A 17806-nucleotide genomic window follows, 5' to 3' on the forward strand; every position below is an offset into this window, starting at 1 on the left:
ACTCTATATGCTTTTTTCCCTCAGATTTTTCTTTAAGATAATTTCCTTATGTCCTTTTTACTTTCCTGTGCATAGTGATTTTTTTTTATGATCTAGTATTATTGAACCAGGTTTATTGTTCCTTGACTTCAATAAATCTATAATCAAATAAAATGGGATCATTTTTTCCACAGCGTATGATAAAATCTGAATTTCTTGTAATTATTTCCCCTGTTGTAAAATCACCATTTCTTTTGTAACTTTAAATAAGAGAGCTTTATAAATATATGATATAATTTTCTCCACCTGGTATTCAGTGAAGCTCCTTATGTTAATAAATGTTTTCTCAGATGGTGATGAAACATTGCAATGTGGAAAATACCGTATTTTGACAATGCCACACACAGGCTCATGTTTACTTTATTCTCAGTGATGAATATCCCATATAGTAACAAAAGAGTAATTAATTTGACTGTTTGTGGAAAGTTACCTCAGAACACTTTAGGGCTTACATTTAGCATTTTTGCCACACCTTTTTCTTTTCATTGAAGGATAATTGCTTTACAGAATTTTGTTGTTTTCTCTCAAACCTCAACATGATTCAGCCATAGGTATACATATATCTCCTCCCTTTTGAACCTCCCTCCCATCTCCCACCCCATCCCACCCCTCTAGGTTGATTCAGGGCCTCTGTTTGTGTTTTCCTGAGCCAAACAGCAAATTCCTGTTGGCTATCTATTTTACACATGGTAAGGTAAGTTTCCATATTACTCTTTCCATACACCTCACCCTCTCTTCCTCTCTTCCCCATGTCCATAAGTCTATTCTCTATGTCTGTTTCTCCATTGCTGCCCTGTAAATAAATTCTTCAGTACCATTTTTCTAGATTCTGTATATATGCATTAGAATATATTTATCTTTCTCTTTCTGACTCACTTTGCCATGTATAATAGGTTCTAGGTCCATCCACCTCATTGGAACTGAATCAAATGTGTTCCTTTTTATGGCTGAGTAATATTCCATTGTGTATATATGTAGCACAACTTCTTTATGCATTCATCTGTCGATGGACATCTACGTTGCATCCATGTTCTAGCTATGATATATAGTGCTGTAATGAACAATGAGATAAATGTGTCTTTTTCATTTTGGTTTTCTCAGCATATATGCCTAGGAGTGGGATTGTTGAGTCATATGGTGGTTTTGTTCCTAGTTTTTGAAAGAATCTCCATACTGTCTTCCATACTGGCTGTATCAATTTACATTCCCACCAACAGTGCAAGAGCATTCTGTTTTCTCCAAACCCTCTCCAGCATTTATTGTTTGTAGATTATTTTGATGATGGCCATTCTGACCAGTGTGAGGTGATATCTCATTGTAGTTTTGATTTGCATTTCTCTAATAATAAGCGGTGTTGAGCATCTTCTCATGTGTTTGATAGCCATCTGTATGTCTTCTTTAGAGAAATGTCTGTTTAGGTCTTTTCCCCACTTTTTGATTGGATTGTTTGTTTTCCTGTTATTGAGTTATATGAGCTGCTTGGAAATATATTTTGGAAATTAATCCTTTGTCAGTTGTTTTATTTGCTATCATTTTCTCCCATTCTGAGGGTTGTCTTCACCTTGCTTATAGTTTCCTTTGCTGTGCAAAAGCTTTTAAGTTTAAGTAGGTCCCACTTGTTTATTTTTGTTTTATTTCCATTACTCTAGGAGGTGAGTCATAGAGGATCTTGCTTTGATTTATGTCATTGAGTGTTCTGCCTCTGTTTTCCTCTAAGAGTTTTATAGTTTCTGATCTTACATTTAGGTCTTTAATCCATTTTGAGTTTATCTTTGTGTATGGTGTTAGGAAGTGTTCTAATTTCATTCTTTTACATGTAGCTGTCCAGTTCTCCCAGCACCATTTATTGAAGAGGCTGTTTTTGCCCCATGGTATATTCTTGCCTTCCTTGTAAAAAAATAAGGTACCCATAGGTGCATGGATTTATTTCTGGACTTTCTATCTTGTTCTGTTGGTCTATATTTCTGTTTTTGTGCCAGTACCATTCTATCTTAATGACTGTGGCTTTGTAGTATAACCTGAAGCCAGGAGGTTGATTCCTCCAGCTCCATTCTTCTTTCTCAAGACTGCTTTGGCTATTTGGGGTCTTTTGTGTTTCCATATGAATTGTGAAATTTTTTGTTCCAGTTCTGTGAAAAATGCCATTGGTAACTTGATAAGGATCCCATTGAATTTGTAGACTGCATTTGGTAGTATAGTCATTTTCACAATATTGATGCTTCCTACCTAGGAACATGGAATATCTCTCCATCTGTTCATGTCATCTTTGATTTCTGTCATCATTGTCTTATAAATCATAAATGGGTGCTAAATTTTGTCAAAGGCTTTTTCTTCATCTATTGAGATTATCATATGGTTTTCATCTTTCAATTTGTTAATATGGTGTATCACACTGATTTTCGTGAATTGAAGAATCCTTGTATCACTGGAATAAACCCAACTTGATGATAGTGTATGAGGATTTTGATGTGTTGCTGAATTCTGTTTCCTAAAATTTTGTTGAGGATTTTTGCATCTATGTTCATCAGTGTTATTGGCCTGTAGATTTCTTTTTTTGTGCTGTCTTTGTCTGGTTTTGGTATCAGGGTGATGGTGACCTCATTGAATAAGTTTAGAAATGTTCATTCTTCTGCAATTTTTTGAAAGAGTTTTAGAAGGATAAGCATTAACTCTTCTCTAAATGTTTGATAGGATTCTCTTGTTAAGCCACCTGGTCCTTGGCTTTTGTTTTTTGTGAGATTTTTGAGCACAGCTTCAATTTCAGTGCTTGTAATTGGGTTGTTCATAATTTCTGTTTCTTCCTGGTTCAACCTTGGAAGATTGAAGTTTTCTAAGAATCTGTCCATTTCTTCCAGGTTATCCATTTTACTGCCATATAGTTCTTCATAATACTCTCTTATAATCCTTTGTACTTCTGCATTGTCTGTTGTCCTCTCCTTTTTCATTTCTAGTTTTGTTGGTTTGGTTCTTCTCTGTTTTTTTCTTGATGAGTCTGGCTAAAGATTTGTCAGTTTTGTTTATCTTCTCAAAGAACCAGCTTTCAGTTTTATTAATCTTTACTATTGTTTCTTTCATTTCTTTTTCATTTATTTCTACTCAGCTCTTTATGGTTTCTTTCCTTCTACTAATTTTGGGGGTTTTTCGTTCTTCTTTTTCCAGTTGATTTAGGTGTAAAGTTAAGTTGTCTATTTGCTGTTTTTCTTGTTTCTTGAGGTAGGATTGTATTGCTATAAACTTCCCTCTTAGAACTGCTTTTGCTGCATTCCATAGGTTTTGAGAATTTGTGTTCATTGTCATTTGTTTCTAGAAACTTTTTTATTTCCCTTTTGATTTCTTCAGTAACCTGTTAGTTATTTTGAAATGTATTGTTTCATCGCCATGTGTTAGTGTTTCTTACAGTTTTTTTTCTTGTAATTGATATCTAGTCTCATTGCATTGTGGTCAGAGAAGATACTTGATATGATTTCAATTTTCTTAAATTTACTGAGGTTTGATTTGTGACCCAAGATGTGGCCTATCCTGAAGAATGTTCCATGTGCACTTGAGAAGAAGGTGTATTCTTTTGCATTTGGATGGAATATCCTGAAGATATCAGTGAGATCTGTCTCGTCTAATGTATCATTTAAGACTGTATTTCCTTACTAATTTTCTATTTTGATGATTTGTCCATTGGTGTGAGTAGGGTGTTAAAGTCTCCTACTATTATTGTGTTACTCTAAATTTCTCCTTTTATGTCTGTTAGTGCTTGTCTTATGTATTGAGGTGCTCCTATGTTGGGTGCATAGATATTTACAATTGTTATGTCTTCCTCTTGGATTGATCCCTTGATCATTATGTGGTGTCCTTCCTTATCTCCTGTAATCTTCTTTATTTTAAGGTCTATTTTGTCTGATATGAAGATTGCTACTCCAGTTTTCTTTTGATTCCCATTTGCATGGAATATATTTTTCCATCCTGTCACTTTCAACCTATAAGTGTCTTTGGGTCTGAAGTGGATTTCTTGTAGACAGCATATATATGGGTCTTGTTATTGTATCCATTCAGCCAGTCCATGTCTTTTGGTTGGAGCATTTAATCCATTTACATTTAAAGTAATTATTGATATATATGTTCCTGTTGCCATTTTCTTAATTGTTTGGGGTTGATTTTGCAGGTCTTTTTCCTTCTCTTGTATTTCTTGACTATATGAGTCCCTTTAACTTTTGTTGTAAAGCTAGTTTAGTGGTACTGAATTCTTTTAACTTTTGCTTCTCTGAAAAGCTTTTTATTTTTTCATCAATTCTGAATGAGATCCTTACCGAGTATTGTAACCTTGGTTGTAGATTTTTCCCTTTCAATAATTTGAAAATATCCTGCCATTCCCTTCTGGCCTGCAGAGTTTCTGCTGAAAGATCAGCTGTTAAGCATATGGGTTTCCCTTGTATGTTACTTGTTGCTTCTCCCTTGCTGCTTTTAATATTCTTTATTTGTGTTTAGTCTCTGTCAGTTTGTTTAGTATGTGTCTTGGCGTGTTTCTCTTTGGGTTTATCCTATATGGGACTCTTTGTGCCTCATGGACTTCATTGGCTATTTCCTTTTCCACCTTGGGGAAATTTTCAACTATAATCTCTTCAAAAAATTTCTCATACCCTTTCTTTTTCTCTTCTTCTTTTGGAACTCCTATAAATGGAATGTTGGTGCATTTGATATTGTCCCAGAGGTCTCTGAGACTATCGTCAGTTCTTTTTATTCTTTTTACTTTATTCTGCTCTTCAGAAATTATTTCCACCATTTTATCTTCCAGCTCACTGATTTGTTCTTCTGATGTAGATATTCTGCTATTGATTTATTCTAAAGTATTTTTAATTTTGGTAATTGTGTTTTGTCTCTGAATGTTTATTCTTTAATTCTTCTCAGTCTTTGTTAATTGATTCTTGCATTTTCTCCATTTTGTTTTCAAGGTTTTGATCATCTTTACTGTCATTATTCTGAATTCTTTTTCAGGCAGTTTGCTTATTTCCTCTTCATTTATTTGGACTTCTGTGTCTCTAGTCTGTTCCTTCATTTGTGTAGTATTTCTCTACCTTTTCATTATTTTTTTTTTTTTACTTATTGTGTTTGAGGTCTCCTTTTCCCAGGCTTCAAGGAAAGTTGAATTCTTTCCTTGAAGAAGATTGAATTCTTTCTTCCTTTTGGTTTCTGCCTTCCTAAGTTTGGCCCAGTGGTTTGTTTAAGCTTCCTATACAGTGAGATTTGTGCTGTGTTTGTGTTTTTCCTCTGATGGGCAAGGCTGAGTGAGGTGGTGCTCCCCTCTGCTGATGATTGGGTTTGTACTTTTGTTTTGTTTGTTGTTTAGATGACACATCCTGTACAGGGTGCCACTAGTGGTTGGGTGATTCAGGGTCTTGTATTAAAGTGGTTTCCTTTGTGTGAGTTCTCACTATTTGATACTCCCTAGGGTTAGTTCTCTGGTAGTCGAGGGTCTTGGAGTCAGTGCTCCACTCCAAAGGCTCCAGGCTTGATCTCTGGTCAAGAAAGAAGATTCCACAAGTGGTTTCTTATGGCATTAAGTGAGATTAAAACAAATATCCAAAAACAAGAAACCAAAGATGAACCCCAGACAAATGGTAGTTACAAAATCAGGCAAATAATAACTAAAATAATGGAATATACACATATACATATACACCCACGAGCAAAGTCAAAACAGTCCAACAAAAATAAAGTACAATAGATTGACCCAGTGAACAAAGGAAATCAAAAATTATATTTACCAGTTAAGAACAAAACTAACTAAAGAACAAACTGGAAAACAAAACTAAAGCAAGGTGCCAAGTGATGAATAAAACAATGAAAACAAAACTAACAAATATGTTGAGAGGAAAGGAAAGAAAGAAATGAAAGAAAGAATAGATAGGCAAAGTTAAATAGAGGTAGATGAAGAAGATTCATATACATTAAAGATTAACTGCAAGGGGAAAAGAACAGTAGGAAAGGCAAACAAAGGAATAAATGTAGAAAAAAATAACAGGTTTAAAAGATTAAAAATTAAAATTATAAAAATGAGAAAATTATTTAAAAAAAGAAAATGGAAGAAGAAAAAATGAAAACTCCACAGAACTGCAAAAGCCCAATGTAGAAGCAGAGGTCTACAACAACAATAAAAAGTGTGACTGAATAGGCACATATTCATATACACCCATAAGTAAAATAAAAACAGTCCAACAAAAATAAAGTGCAATAGATTGACCCAGTGAACAAATGAAACCAAAAATTATATCTACCAGGACAAAACTAACTAAAGCATAAATTGGAAAATGAAATTAAAGCAAGGTGCCAATTGGGGATTAAAGCAATGAAAATAAAACTAACAAATATGTTGAGAGGAAAATAAAGAAAGAATAGATATGCAATGTTAAATAGAGGTAGATGGAGAAGATTTATATACATTAAAAATTAACTACAAGGGGAAAAGAACAGTAGGAAAAGCAAACAATGGAATAAATTAGAAAAAATAATAATAGGTTTTAAAAATTGAAATTAAAAATAAAAGAAAAAAGGAAAACTCCACAGAACTGCAAAAGCCCAAAGCAGAGGCAAACGTTTATAACAACAGTAAAAAATGTGACTGAGAAAGAAAAAAAAAGTTCAAAAGCTTAATTAGCTTTCATAGAGCCAATAAAATCAACTACAACAGAGGGGGGAAAAGGGAAGAAAAAGAAAAAAAATCCAAAGGAATCTACAGAACAAGTCAAAACATAAGAATAATAGATGTTTTTCTTGAGTCTCTGCTGTCAGGGTCCTTTCCCTCGCTGGGAGTCACAGTTCCCCTCCCCTCCCCGGGATGCCCTCCAACACGGCGCTGATCTCTGGACCTGCTGTGGGGGCAGCTGAGATTCTAACCTGGTCCTGTTCCTGTGTGTTCTTCCCTCCAGTGTCCACAGCTATCAGAGCTAGTGCGTTTTCTTTTGTGGGAGCTCTCAGTGACCTTTTATATATTCCATCGACACAGAGTCTGCCTAGTTGATCGTTTGGATTTAATCTGCAGCTGGTACAGCTGGTGAGAAGGTTTTGGGTCTTCGTCCTTATCCACACTGCCCATGGGTTTCGACTGTGGTTTTATTTCCACCCCAACATGTGGGTCGTCCACTGGGGTTTGCTCCTGAGGCTGCCCTGGAGGACTTGGGTTTGCCCCTGTGAGGGCCAGGTGTGGAGGTGGGGCAGCCGCTTGGGTCACGGGGTTCTGAGCATCAGGTACTCAAGGGACTTGGCAGCTAACGCAGCAGGAAATATAGTGCTCTAGAAGGGGATGGCAACCAGTGTTGGCCAAAGTGCTCCAGTATTCTTGCCCGGAAAACCCTCCTCCCTCCCTGACAGAGAAGCCTGGCAGGCCAGTCTACAGGGTTGCAAAGAGTCGGACACCACACAAGCGACCCTGTGCACATAGATGCAAGACTTTTTTTGCCTGTGGCAGCTCCGCCCCAGGGAGAGTTGAGCAGGCAGGTGGCACGGCTGCTTGGCTTGCGGGGACCCTGAGGCGCCAAGTGTGCCGGGACATGGACTGCCTCCGTCACAGGAGTTACTGCGCTCTCTGAGTCTGTTTTTGAGCCTCTTGTAACTGGTGATTAGAAGGCCTCTTTGGCCAGACTTTCTCTGTGGCTCCACCCTCAGGTCCTTAGAGGGCTACCTTGCTGGGATCCTTCTCTATTGTTCGGCGTTTCAGGCACATAGAGGGGCCCCCTGTTTGGGGTCCTACTCTTCGATCAGCGCATCAGGCACTTTGAGGACCCCTGGCTGTGGCCCTACTCTGTAGTTCAGCATTTGATGAGCCAGCCTCTCTACTGTTCAACCAACAATGCTGGTGTGTGGGGAGACAGAGACTATGGTGAGGGCCCCACCCCTTCCGTGTGACTCAGCAGTATCGCCTTGCTTCCATGGCTGCCTGGCTTTCCTCCACAGGCATTTCCCACCACGATCTCCTCCCTCACATCCCCTCAATCCATCTCTCCGCAGACAACAGCAACCCTCATCCTGGGATTGTGCCACAATCCCGGAACTCCAGCTCCCAGCCACGGCCCCTTCCAGGGAACCTGCATCCCTGTCCTGGGTGTGTATGGCTGCGGCAAGGACTGACTGATTCTCATTCCATTTACGCTGCCGCAGATCAGCTGCTTCACTCTCAGCCTTACATGTTTTCTCTTCTGTGTCAGACCATTGCCTGCCAGTGGGAATTGGACTTCAGCTTTAGTTCCCCCACCCACCGAGGGCAGGTCCAGTCCTAATAACACTCCTGCTTTTCCCCCTAGTTCCTTCATCCTACCAAGTTTTGCGTGGTTCTATAGAAGGCAATGGCACCCCACTCCAGTACTCTTGCCTGGAAAATCCCACGGACAGAGGAGCCTGGTAGACTGCAGTCCATGGGGTCGCAAAGAGTCAGACATGACTGAGCGACTTCACTTTTATTTTTCACTTTCATGCATTGGAGAAGGAAATGGCAACCCACTCCTGTGTTCTTGCCTGGAGAATCCCAGGGACGGGGGAGCCTGGTGGGCTGCCGTCTATGGGGTCGCACAGAGTCGGACACTACTGAAGCGACTTAGCAGCAGCAGCATATCTGCATGCACTTCTGTGTCTGAAGGTGTATTCCTGATGTATCCACAGACAGAGATGTACTCCACATCCATCTACTCCTCTGCCATCTTGTTCTCTTTTGCCACACCTTTTAATGTTTAAGGGACTCCAGCTCTGCTGGGTCATTTTACTAGAGCTCCATAGAATCCACAACAAAACCAATTTATTCACAGTATGTGACACGCTCTCTATGCTTTCTTTAATCCAGTGTACAATATATAGGCCTCAACCATTGAAACATTCATTATAACTTTGTTCTTTTGTAAAAAACATCTCTAAAGATCTGAGAAATGTTGCTTTTCTTTTAGCGACAACTTCCTCCATAGCAGCAAGATATATAGAGTGTGGTATACCACATCCCTTTAATCCTTGTTAAAGTTAAAAGAAAAATCAAAATTTTAACTTATTTCAGGGGTAAAGTTTGTGTCAAAGAACAGAGTGAAGTCTTTTCAAAAATATGTGCGTGTGTGCTAAGTCCCTTCAGTCGTGTGTGACTCTGTGTGACCCCATGGACTGTAGCCCACCAGGGTCCTCTGTCCATGGGGTTTCCCAGGCAAGAATACTGGAGTGGGTTGCCATTTCCTCCTCCAGGGGATCTTCCTGACCCAGGGATTGAACATGCATATTTTATGTCTCTGGCTTTGTCAGACAGGTTCTTTACCTGCCACTTGGGAAATCCTTTTCAAAAATATGGGACTTTCTAAATTTGAACTTATGGAAGGAGAGATCCCAGGTCTCTACATAGGAAAACTTCTGTTCCTAATGAGGGTTTCAAAGGTCTCGAATGAGGTGTGTTTCTTACAACCATCAGGGTAACTTGATTTTAGGGTATTATTGTGATTTAAACTTATGTGTACCATATCAGTTACCAATGCACTAATATTGCATTTATATTATACTTTCTTCTGAGTGATTTTTAGTGTCCTTTAGGTCCTTGAGACACCACGTTGTAATGCCACTATTCCAAAGTGCTAGGTTTCTAATTCACATTCAGGAGATCATGATCTTCCAAATAGGAAGTGGCTCATTATTTATTTTTAATCTTTAGTGTAAAGACTTTGTCCTGGGAGTCTACCAGCTGTGTGATATCACTTTTCCACTCCAGTCCTCAGTTCTTGGTCTGTAAAACATGGAGTTTTTGACTGGATGATCTCTGAAGTCCTTTGTAGCTCTGACATTCTTTTCATCTATGATTCATTATATTATTTTATGAATAAACTTCTAAGTAGTTTATTTTTTCTTGTTTCTTTCTCAATAGCATTCTTAAAAATGAAAAAGCGTGTGGTTCTACCTTTGCAAACTCTTATGTCTGATCCCTAATTAAGCAAATTAAGAATGAAGCAAATTAAGAAATGTGTATGTTGTTTTCCTTACCACTGTTTCAAAGATGTATGTAGTTACTGTATGGTATAGAAGTCTTCTTCATTTTAGGCTCTCCCTGGTACACCAGAAGTGAAGCACCGCTCCTCATAGTGCAGCACACATCTCAGATCCTATTGTGGCTATTTTCTGCATATCTCTAGCGCATGTGACAGAGAAGGCAATGGCACCCCACTCCAGTACTCTTGCCTGGAAAATCCCATGGACGGAGGAGCCTGGTAGGCTGCAGTCCATGGGGTCGCTAAGAGTCGGACACGACTAAGCAACTTCACTTTCATTTTTCACTTTCATGCATTGGAGAAGGAAATGGCAATCCACTCCAGTATTCTTGCCTGGAGAATCCCAGGGACAGGGGAGCCTGATGGGCTGCCATCTATAGGGTCGCACAGAGTCAGACACGACTGAAGTGACTTAGCAGTATCACATGTGGAGGTGAATTCTGCAAACAGGCAACATCAATAACATTTGTATCCCTTTTGTCAAATGTAGGTTTAGAAATTTATCTTAGTATTCTGGTGCTTCTAACCCTCTTTAATTGTAACTAGGTAAGAGTAACTTTCTTTTCAAAAAACTAGGTTTATTTCATAAATTTATGAATAAAAATATATTTCATTCCTTGTAATTAGTAACTTCCTTGTAAGGTTTGATGTCTTTGTTGATTGTAGGTTTTGTTCCAGTTAAATGATAACTTTTCCACAAAGAAGATTTTTTGATTAATGTCCATTTTTATCTCTTAAAAGGATCCTTCCCGGCCATTGGGGTGGAAACGTTCTGCCCCAGCTTCCTGAGGGCAGGGTTTTTAAATAGCCTCCAGGCCCCGCATCCAGCGCCAGGGGGAGGATCTTTGCCCCCCAGGATTCCTGCTGGTAGGTATTTCAGGTGAAGTTTTCTGCCACCAGATACAGCAGTAAAACTGTGCTTACAACTGACAGACCCACAACACAGAAATAAGTATTTCTGAACTATATTGTTGAACAGAAATGCAAGTGGCTTTTTGATTAATAGATACAGAAACCACATTTGTGATACATAATGCTCCAAGAATAATGTAAAGGAAGTGGAAGAAGGATCTGTAAACTGAGCATCTGATCAGTATAGTGCTGCCTCTTTCTTCTAGGGTAGATTTTTCACAAATAAAAACTAGAGATTCAGGTCCCAAATTTGTAATTCAAGAATAAAAGAAGGTCGAATTTAAGCCACTTTACCACTTGGAATTGCCTAGAAAAGAGAATTTAAAACTGAGTTTTACTAACTGAAAAATTATTCTGTATTTGTGGTTTACAGAGATTTAAATTAAGTTCCATTTCACTAAAGAAAAATGATTTGACAAAAAAGTGAGAAAGTAGCAAATTTGACATTTAACATTAACGAAAAGACAATTCTGAGGAAGAAAATTAATGCATGCTTTCCCTAGAAATATCAATCTGACCAAAACCATATTTTATCAATGAAGAACAACAAAATATAGGATACTAAACCTTTTAAAATATAATTTCAAAATTTAGTAAGTCACTTTTTATATTATCGTTGGTATTATGATAATCATTAATTGTCTTATTATTGTTATTTTGTAAAATATCTATCTTTCTTCCTCCCTTTTACATGAAGCATGCAAATCCATTTTATATGTGTTTAGAAAAATGGAATTAGGATATTGATCCTTGAATTTTTATCATAATTCTTGTGGTTTTTGTATCATAGATAATACTATGCTACAAATTATGGTAATGATCCTATATTTTCACGAGGGTGACCCAGCCAGCTGAATAATGGGAGCATTTGATAAATTAGGGAATAAAATGGAAACAAAATCTCATCATGCAAATTTCTTACTTTTCTTAGCAAAATTATGCCATCAAACCCTAAAATTATTACACTGACGTTTTTCATTTGCTTTTCAATTACCTTTGCCTACCTTCAATTACTCTTGCCTGCAAAAAGTAACAAACCATAAGTATGCTTCCATGTCATTTGGTTTTATCATTGGATAATAACTGAAGTGGCCAACAATGCCATGGATAGAGTAGGGACCAAAATTATATGAAATAAAAACTAGCAACTTTTATTCTCATGAGTGTGATGCCACCTTTTTTTCTCTCTAGAACAAAGTGGTATCGTTTGCATAGAACTTTTATTGTTGGTGGTGGTGGTGGTAGTGATGGTAGTTGTAAAAAATTAGAAATAGAAGTCTATATAAACTGAGCTTGCAGAGTTAACAGCAAATATAAAAAATGTAGCTTTCATATATATTATTAATATTTCACTGATTGGAATTGGAGAGATGAACGGATGATTTGTAGTTTGATAGTTTAATCTTTAACTCTTAACGACAAATCTTGGTGGATTTAGGTATGTTTGGCAGAAATGACAATATGAACTTCAGTAGTGACTTGAATTATTCAACATTATTGGTAAAAGTGATAACCCCTGTCGTTTAGCCACTGAGAATGATAGAAGCAAGATAGTGTTTCTATAACACATACACAAAAACAACTTTCCAGAGAGAAATCTAAAAGAACACTAGCACTCTGTTCATCTAAGCTTTCTGCCAAATTCGCCTCCAGCCTTCATGGGAGAGAAACCTCAGTTCAGTTTTCATTACTTACATACAAATCAGGTATAATAAAATTGCTTCATAAAAAAATTATAGATCTAAACCTGTTCCTATTCCCTCAAAGTGAAATTAACTGAACTGACTTTTTCTGGCTTATATCACTTTGATAAGTGATCCCTGTATACTTTCTCTGGTATTTTTCAATAATCACTGCTATGATTTCAAAGGTAATCTTTATCCTCTTTCATTCAGCTATAGTTTATTTCCCAAGAATTTACTGTATAATTTTGTGTAAAGCAGGGTGAAGCAATGATCATGAGAAGTTTTTATTGTTTCATGTTAAAAAAAAAAAAAAAGTAAACCCTTTATTTGCTACCTACTAGCTGAGTGACTCTTCGGGTTTAAGACATCATTTGAGGACACCAAGCACTCCTTCCTTTAACCTGAATCATGGTACTTTTAAAGTGCTGGCCAGAGGTTAATGGCTACTGGGCAGAAATTAATTTGCTTTCTACCAATTGGCTATATGTTGCAGAACTTTTAGGGTCTCATAGATATTTGCTATGTCATTCAAAGAATCACAAAATCTGTTCTAATTATGGTGCTAATTTAGTTCCCAATTACACCCTTAATCAAATTTAAATGAGATACATGATTATGCCTTGTATAAAATAGGTTATTTGCATTCATGTCACACTATTCTATTAAGGAATAATATTTTTGCAGTGTTTTTACACTAATAATAAAAGAATCACTGAATCAAAAGTACCAGAAAGCAGGCAAGTCTGAAATCTGTATTTATGTAATGGCTGTCAATTGTTTATATGACCCTTCTCATTTCTAGAAGAGTTGTAGTAAAGGGTTATTATTCTTAGTTTCAAATAGGGAAAAACACCAGGAAGTGATGGGCTGAAAATTGAATACCAAATATATTCATATGTTATTGTAGTGCTTTTCAAATAGTAGTCACTCAGTGAAGTAAGAAAATCCCAGGAGAGGAGGCAGGAAGAGTGGGGAGGGGAGCTAAGACAAGCAAAGTGGATGGGGAAAGAAAGGAAAAATAATTATAGAAAGACATAAGTGAACTTATATTTTTTTAATCAAACTCTTCCCCATTGTATTCCTCCCTATTAAATTCAAATTCTATCTCCTTGAATTAATGTCCCTCTTGGAAATATATCATCCATATATAATCTACAATGATAAGTTGGTCTCTTTTCTCTACCTCGTTATTCCTTTGATTTATTTCTGTAGTCAAACAGTATTTGAAAGTAAGATAGAACATTTTATATGCCACAGTGTATTGATTATACATAGAGGCTTAGACTGATGACTCATCTTATGACAGACTCTACCTTTACACTTTTGATGGTTTCATATGCTTACAATAAACAAAGAAAATCAGAGTAATGAAGCTGTTGAGAAATAGAATTATTCACTAATAATGATGATGTAATAGTATTCAGAAGATGCACTGGTCCAATTTTCTCTGTTACAGCAATAACTCTGACATCATGTGACATCTTAAATTTACATAAGATCCAAACATTACAATGTATCTTGAAAACTTATTTATAAAATATAAAGGCATATTCATTATGCTCAGAAGATAATATCTTATGTTGGGGTTGAGTATGATTAGGTCAAAAATTCTACCTTACACTTTTCTAATAGTTTTCTGTCATTGTGGAAGACTTGATGCTATTTTTAATTAATGAAATAATTCATATATATAGATTAGATTCTAGGCCAAACTCAGATATATACCTTAAACTAAGAAGCTTTTTTAATTATGAGTAAAGTCCAGAAAACAGCAATCACAGAAAGCAGTCTACATGTGGAATTTAGAAACAGATAAATTCTAAAAGAAAAAAATCAATGTTGAAGGTCTTCCTAATACTTCCTTTGTGGTTAGTTTGGAAACTCTTTAATTGTTGGGGGATATTCTTCTGAAACACCAACTCAGTTTATCTACCTATGCTTTAAATATAATGCTATATATAAAACACCTTTTTTGGGATTTTTACCTGGTTGGATGGCACCACCAACTCAATGGACATGGTTTGGGTGGACTCCAGGAGTTGGTGATGGACAGGGAAGCCTGGTGTGCTGCGTTCATGGGGTCACAAAGAGTCGGACACGACTGAGCGACTGAACTGAACCTGAGTTTTTCTCCATTGCATGCCATATGTTAGGTTCAAGGTAAATGATGGGGTAAATAGCTCTATTCACCTTGCTTTGCCGATTTTGTGAGACTTCCTGTCTGTTTACTCTGAGTCAGTTTAAAAAACAACTGTGAACACATGAGGACTCAAACACCAGACTTGCAATTATTAGGTATATCAGTTCACTTCAGTCACTCATTCATGCCTGACTCTCATGGACTACAGCACAACAGGCTTCCCTGTCCATCACCAACTCCCAGAGCTTGCTCGAACTCATGTGCACTGGGTCAATGATGCCATCCAACCATCTCATCCTCTGTCCTCCCCTTCTCCTGCCTTCAAACTTTCCCAGCATCAGGGTCTTTTCCAGTGAGTCAGTTCTTCACATCAGGTGGCCAAAGTATTGAAGCTTCAGCTTCATCATCATTCCTTCCAATGAATATTCAGGACTCATTTCCTTTAGGATTGACTGGTTGGATCTCCTTGCAGTCCAAGGGACTCTCGAGAGTCTTCTCCAACACTGCAGTTCAAAAGCATCAAGTCTTCAGCACTCAGCTTTCATTATAGTCCAACTCTCACATCCATGCATGACTACTGGAAAAGCAATACCTTTGACTAGACAGACCTTTGTTGGTAAAGTAATGTGTCTGCTTTTTAATATGCTGTCTAGGTTTGTCACTGCCGTTCTTCCAAGAAACAAGTGTCTTTTAATTTCATGGCTGCGGTCACCATCTGCAGTGATTTTGGAGCTCTCCCCAAAATAAAATCTGTCACTGTTTCCATTGTTTCCCCATCTACTTGCCATGAAGTGATGGGACCAGATGCCATGATCTTTGTTTTTTGAATGTTGAGTTTTACTCCAGCTTTTTCACTCTCCTCTTTCATCAAGAAGGTCTTTAGTCCTCTTTGCTTTCTGCCATGAGGGTGGTGTCATCTGCATATCTGAGGTTAATCATTAGGTATATGATTAATAGTAATATTTAATATCATTTATTTTTTACCTTTGGAAAGAGATTTGGATGAGCCTTATACTCAAGTAACCAGACTTTTTCATATCTTCACTGCTGTCTCCTGACTAGTTAATTGTTAAGATATGAATTCACAATTCAAGTTTCTATAAACCAATAACAGATCCAACTAGACCAGTTTTATAGCAATGGCCTAACAGTGCCAAGTCAATATTAAAATGTCTTTGAAGTATATTAGCAATGATTATCAGTGTTTTCTTTTCCATATTTCATGTGAAATCCTATCTGGAGTCAGGGCAAACATTGCACGCACTATTATCCTGTCAAAAAAATTTTATTGAGAAGGCATATAGTTTAGATATTAGAAATAAGCCAGGAAAAATAAGTAAGGTTGAAGTGGCAGAGACTCTAGGATCTAGTGAATAATATATTATCAGATTTTGATGCATATAGAGTACTGCAGAAAGGCATTAATGTAAATATATAAGATTGGATGGCAGACTTTGAAGGAATATACAGTGAGTTAAGAAAAATTGGTATGAACTCAGTTTGTCAAGGGAAATCAACAATGGAAAAGTATACATCTTTTCAATACAAACTGCAGTTTAGAAAAATCAAAGTAAACCGTTCTGTTTCTTTATATGTTCAGGCATCCTAAAAAAAAAAATCAGTACCCTTGTTTTCAGTCTACAATTGGATATTTAAAACTTAATCCCTTCTGACAAAATTTCTACTTGCTAAAGTTCTCCTGTGAATGATTATTCTTTTTATATTTTTTGGTAGTATTTATGGCAAATTTCTTTATTTTATCTTTAAAAAATACTGTTGTAATAAATATACATAAAAGATAAGAGACGGTGGTTTACATTTCAAGTAAGAAGTCTTCAAGGGGGGAAAAAACAAACTCTTGTTTGGTTGAAGGGTGTGTATTTTATATATATCTGTGGCTAAAAATGTTGCCAATTCCCCTAATAAGATATATGTGAATGAGTGTTTTTGTTTGTACCTACTTAAACCAAGAGCTAATTATAATAGGAATGAATTAAATTAGATTAAATGTGCAAAGTAAAATCCTGAATAAATGATTCAAAATGCAAATTTTGAATCTGTGTGTGGTAAGAGAAAGCTTCATCTCGATTCCTAACTCCTGGTTTCTTATTCCTTGCCATGTGTCTGATTTCAAGCCCCAGTAAGTCCTACTCAATACCTTTCTGCACAGTTGTATCTCCTAGACAACTCTCCTCCTTGAAAGTTTATTCAGCTCCAGACTTTAAAAGGAAATTCTGTAAACTGCAACTATTTGAAACTAGGATAGGGACTCTGAGGTAGGATCAGGGAAAAAAAAACAAGATTATTCTATTTCAGGTTTGAGGAAAGGCATAGAGAAGAGAAAGTCACTGATTAAATGACAAAGAGAACACACCCAGCTGACAGAAGCACAAGAAAGGTGACGCGTGGCTGTATTTCTAGTTAAACATCTAAACAACCCCCTTAAACAACAGTGTTTGGAACACTGTTATTGCTAGGTTAGAATTATTTTAAAACACTGTTTGGCATATATTGATAGGATATGTCGGGAGGGTGTGTAATTTCCTCCGTTCTGGCTCACTGCAACAAAGATTTAAAATGGCGGACCAGTGTTACCACTTCATTACAGCTCAGAGTTTTATTTGGTGAAGAAAGTTCATCCCCACGCATGAAGGTGAGCTGACCTCGCAGGAGAGGCCTCAGCCAGTCTTGGCTCCCTCTTTTCATATGTTTTGTCTGCTCCCACCTGGCCGGCGCTGTGCAAACTAGGGCTAGCCAGGAAGGGGACCTGTTTGTTTCACCTGAGGTTCTCACTCTGGTCCAGGAATTTTTCCTTTGTTCCCTTTTCACAGGCTCCTCCCCTTTCTTTGTCTATCTTTTAGCCACTGCCATTTTGGACTCCTTTATCTATTCTAATATTCCAAAACCAGTGCAAGAAAGGTTAGCCAGGTGACATTAAGATTTGTGTTTGGTCTGCTTCCTCTGTTGCTTAAGGTCAGTGAGTTCCAAAGAGTGTGTATGTCATCTTTTGGTTCTTTGGCTTTCCTGAGGACAAATACACA

The 17806-nt window shown here is 37.2% G+C and overlaps 1 protein-coding gene across 1 annotated transcript in view; it reads left to right on the forward strand.

The window, feature by feature from the left end:
- Positions 1-17806, forward strand: part of EPHA6 (EPH receptor A6) — a 927780-nt gene that overhangs the window by 758764 nt on the left and 151210 nt on the right. Inside the window, exon 12 of the mRNA XM_061133941.1 lies at positions 10770-10895. Coding sequence (XP_060989924.1) covers positions 10770-10895 — 126 coding nt within the window. The remainder of the gene's footprint in view (positions 1-10769; positions 10896-17806) is intronic.

Source organism: Dama dama, chromosome 31 (assembly GCF_033118175.1).
Source record: "Dama dama isolate Ldn47 chromosome 31, ASM3311817v1, whole genome shotgun sequence".
Lineage (NCBI taxonomy): Eukaryota > Metazoa > Chordata > Mammalia > Artiodactyla > Cervidae > Dama > Dama dama.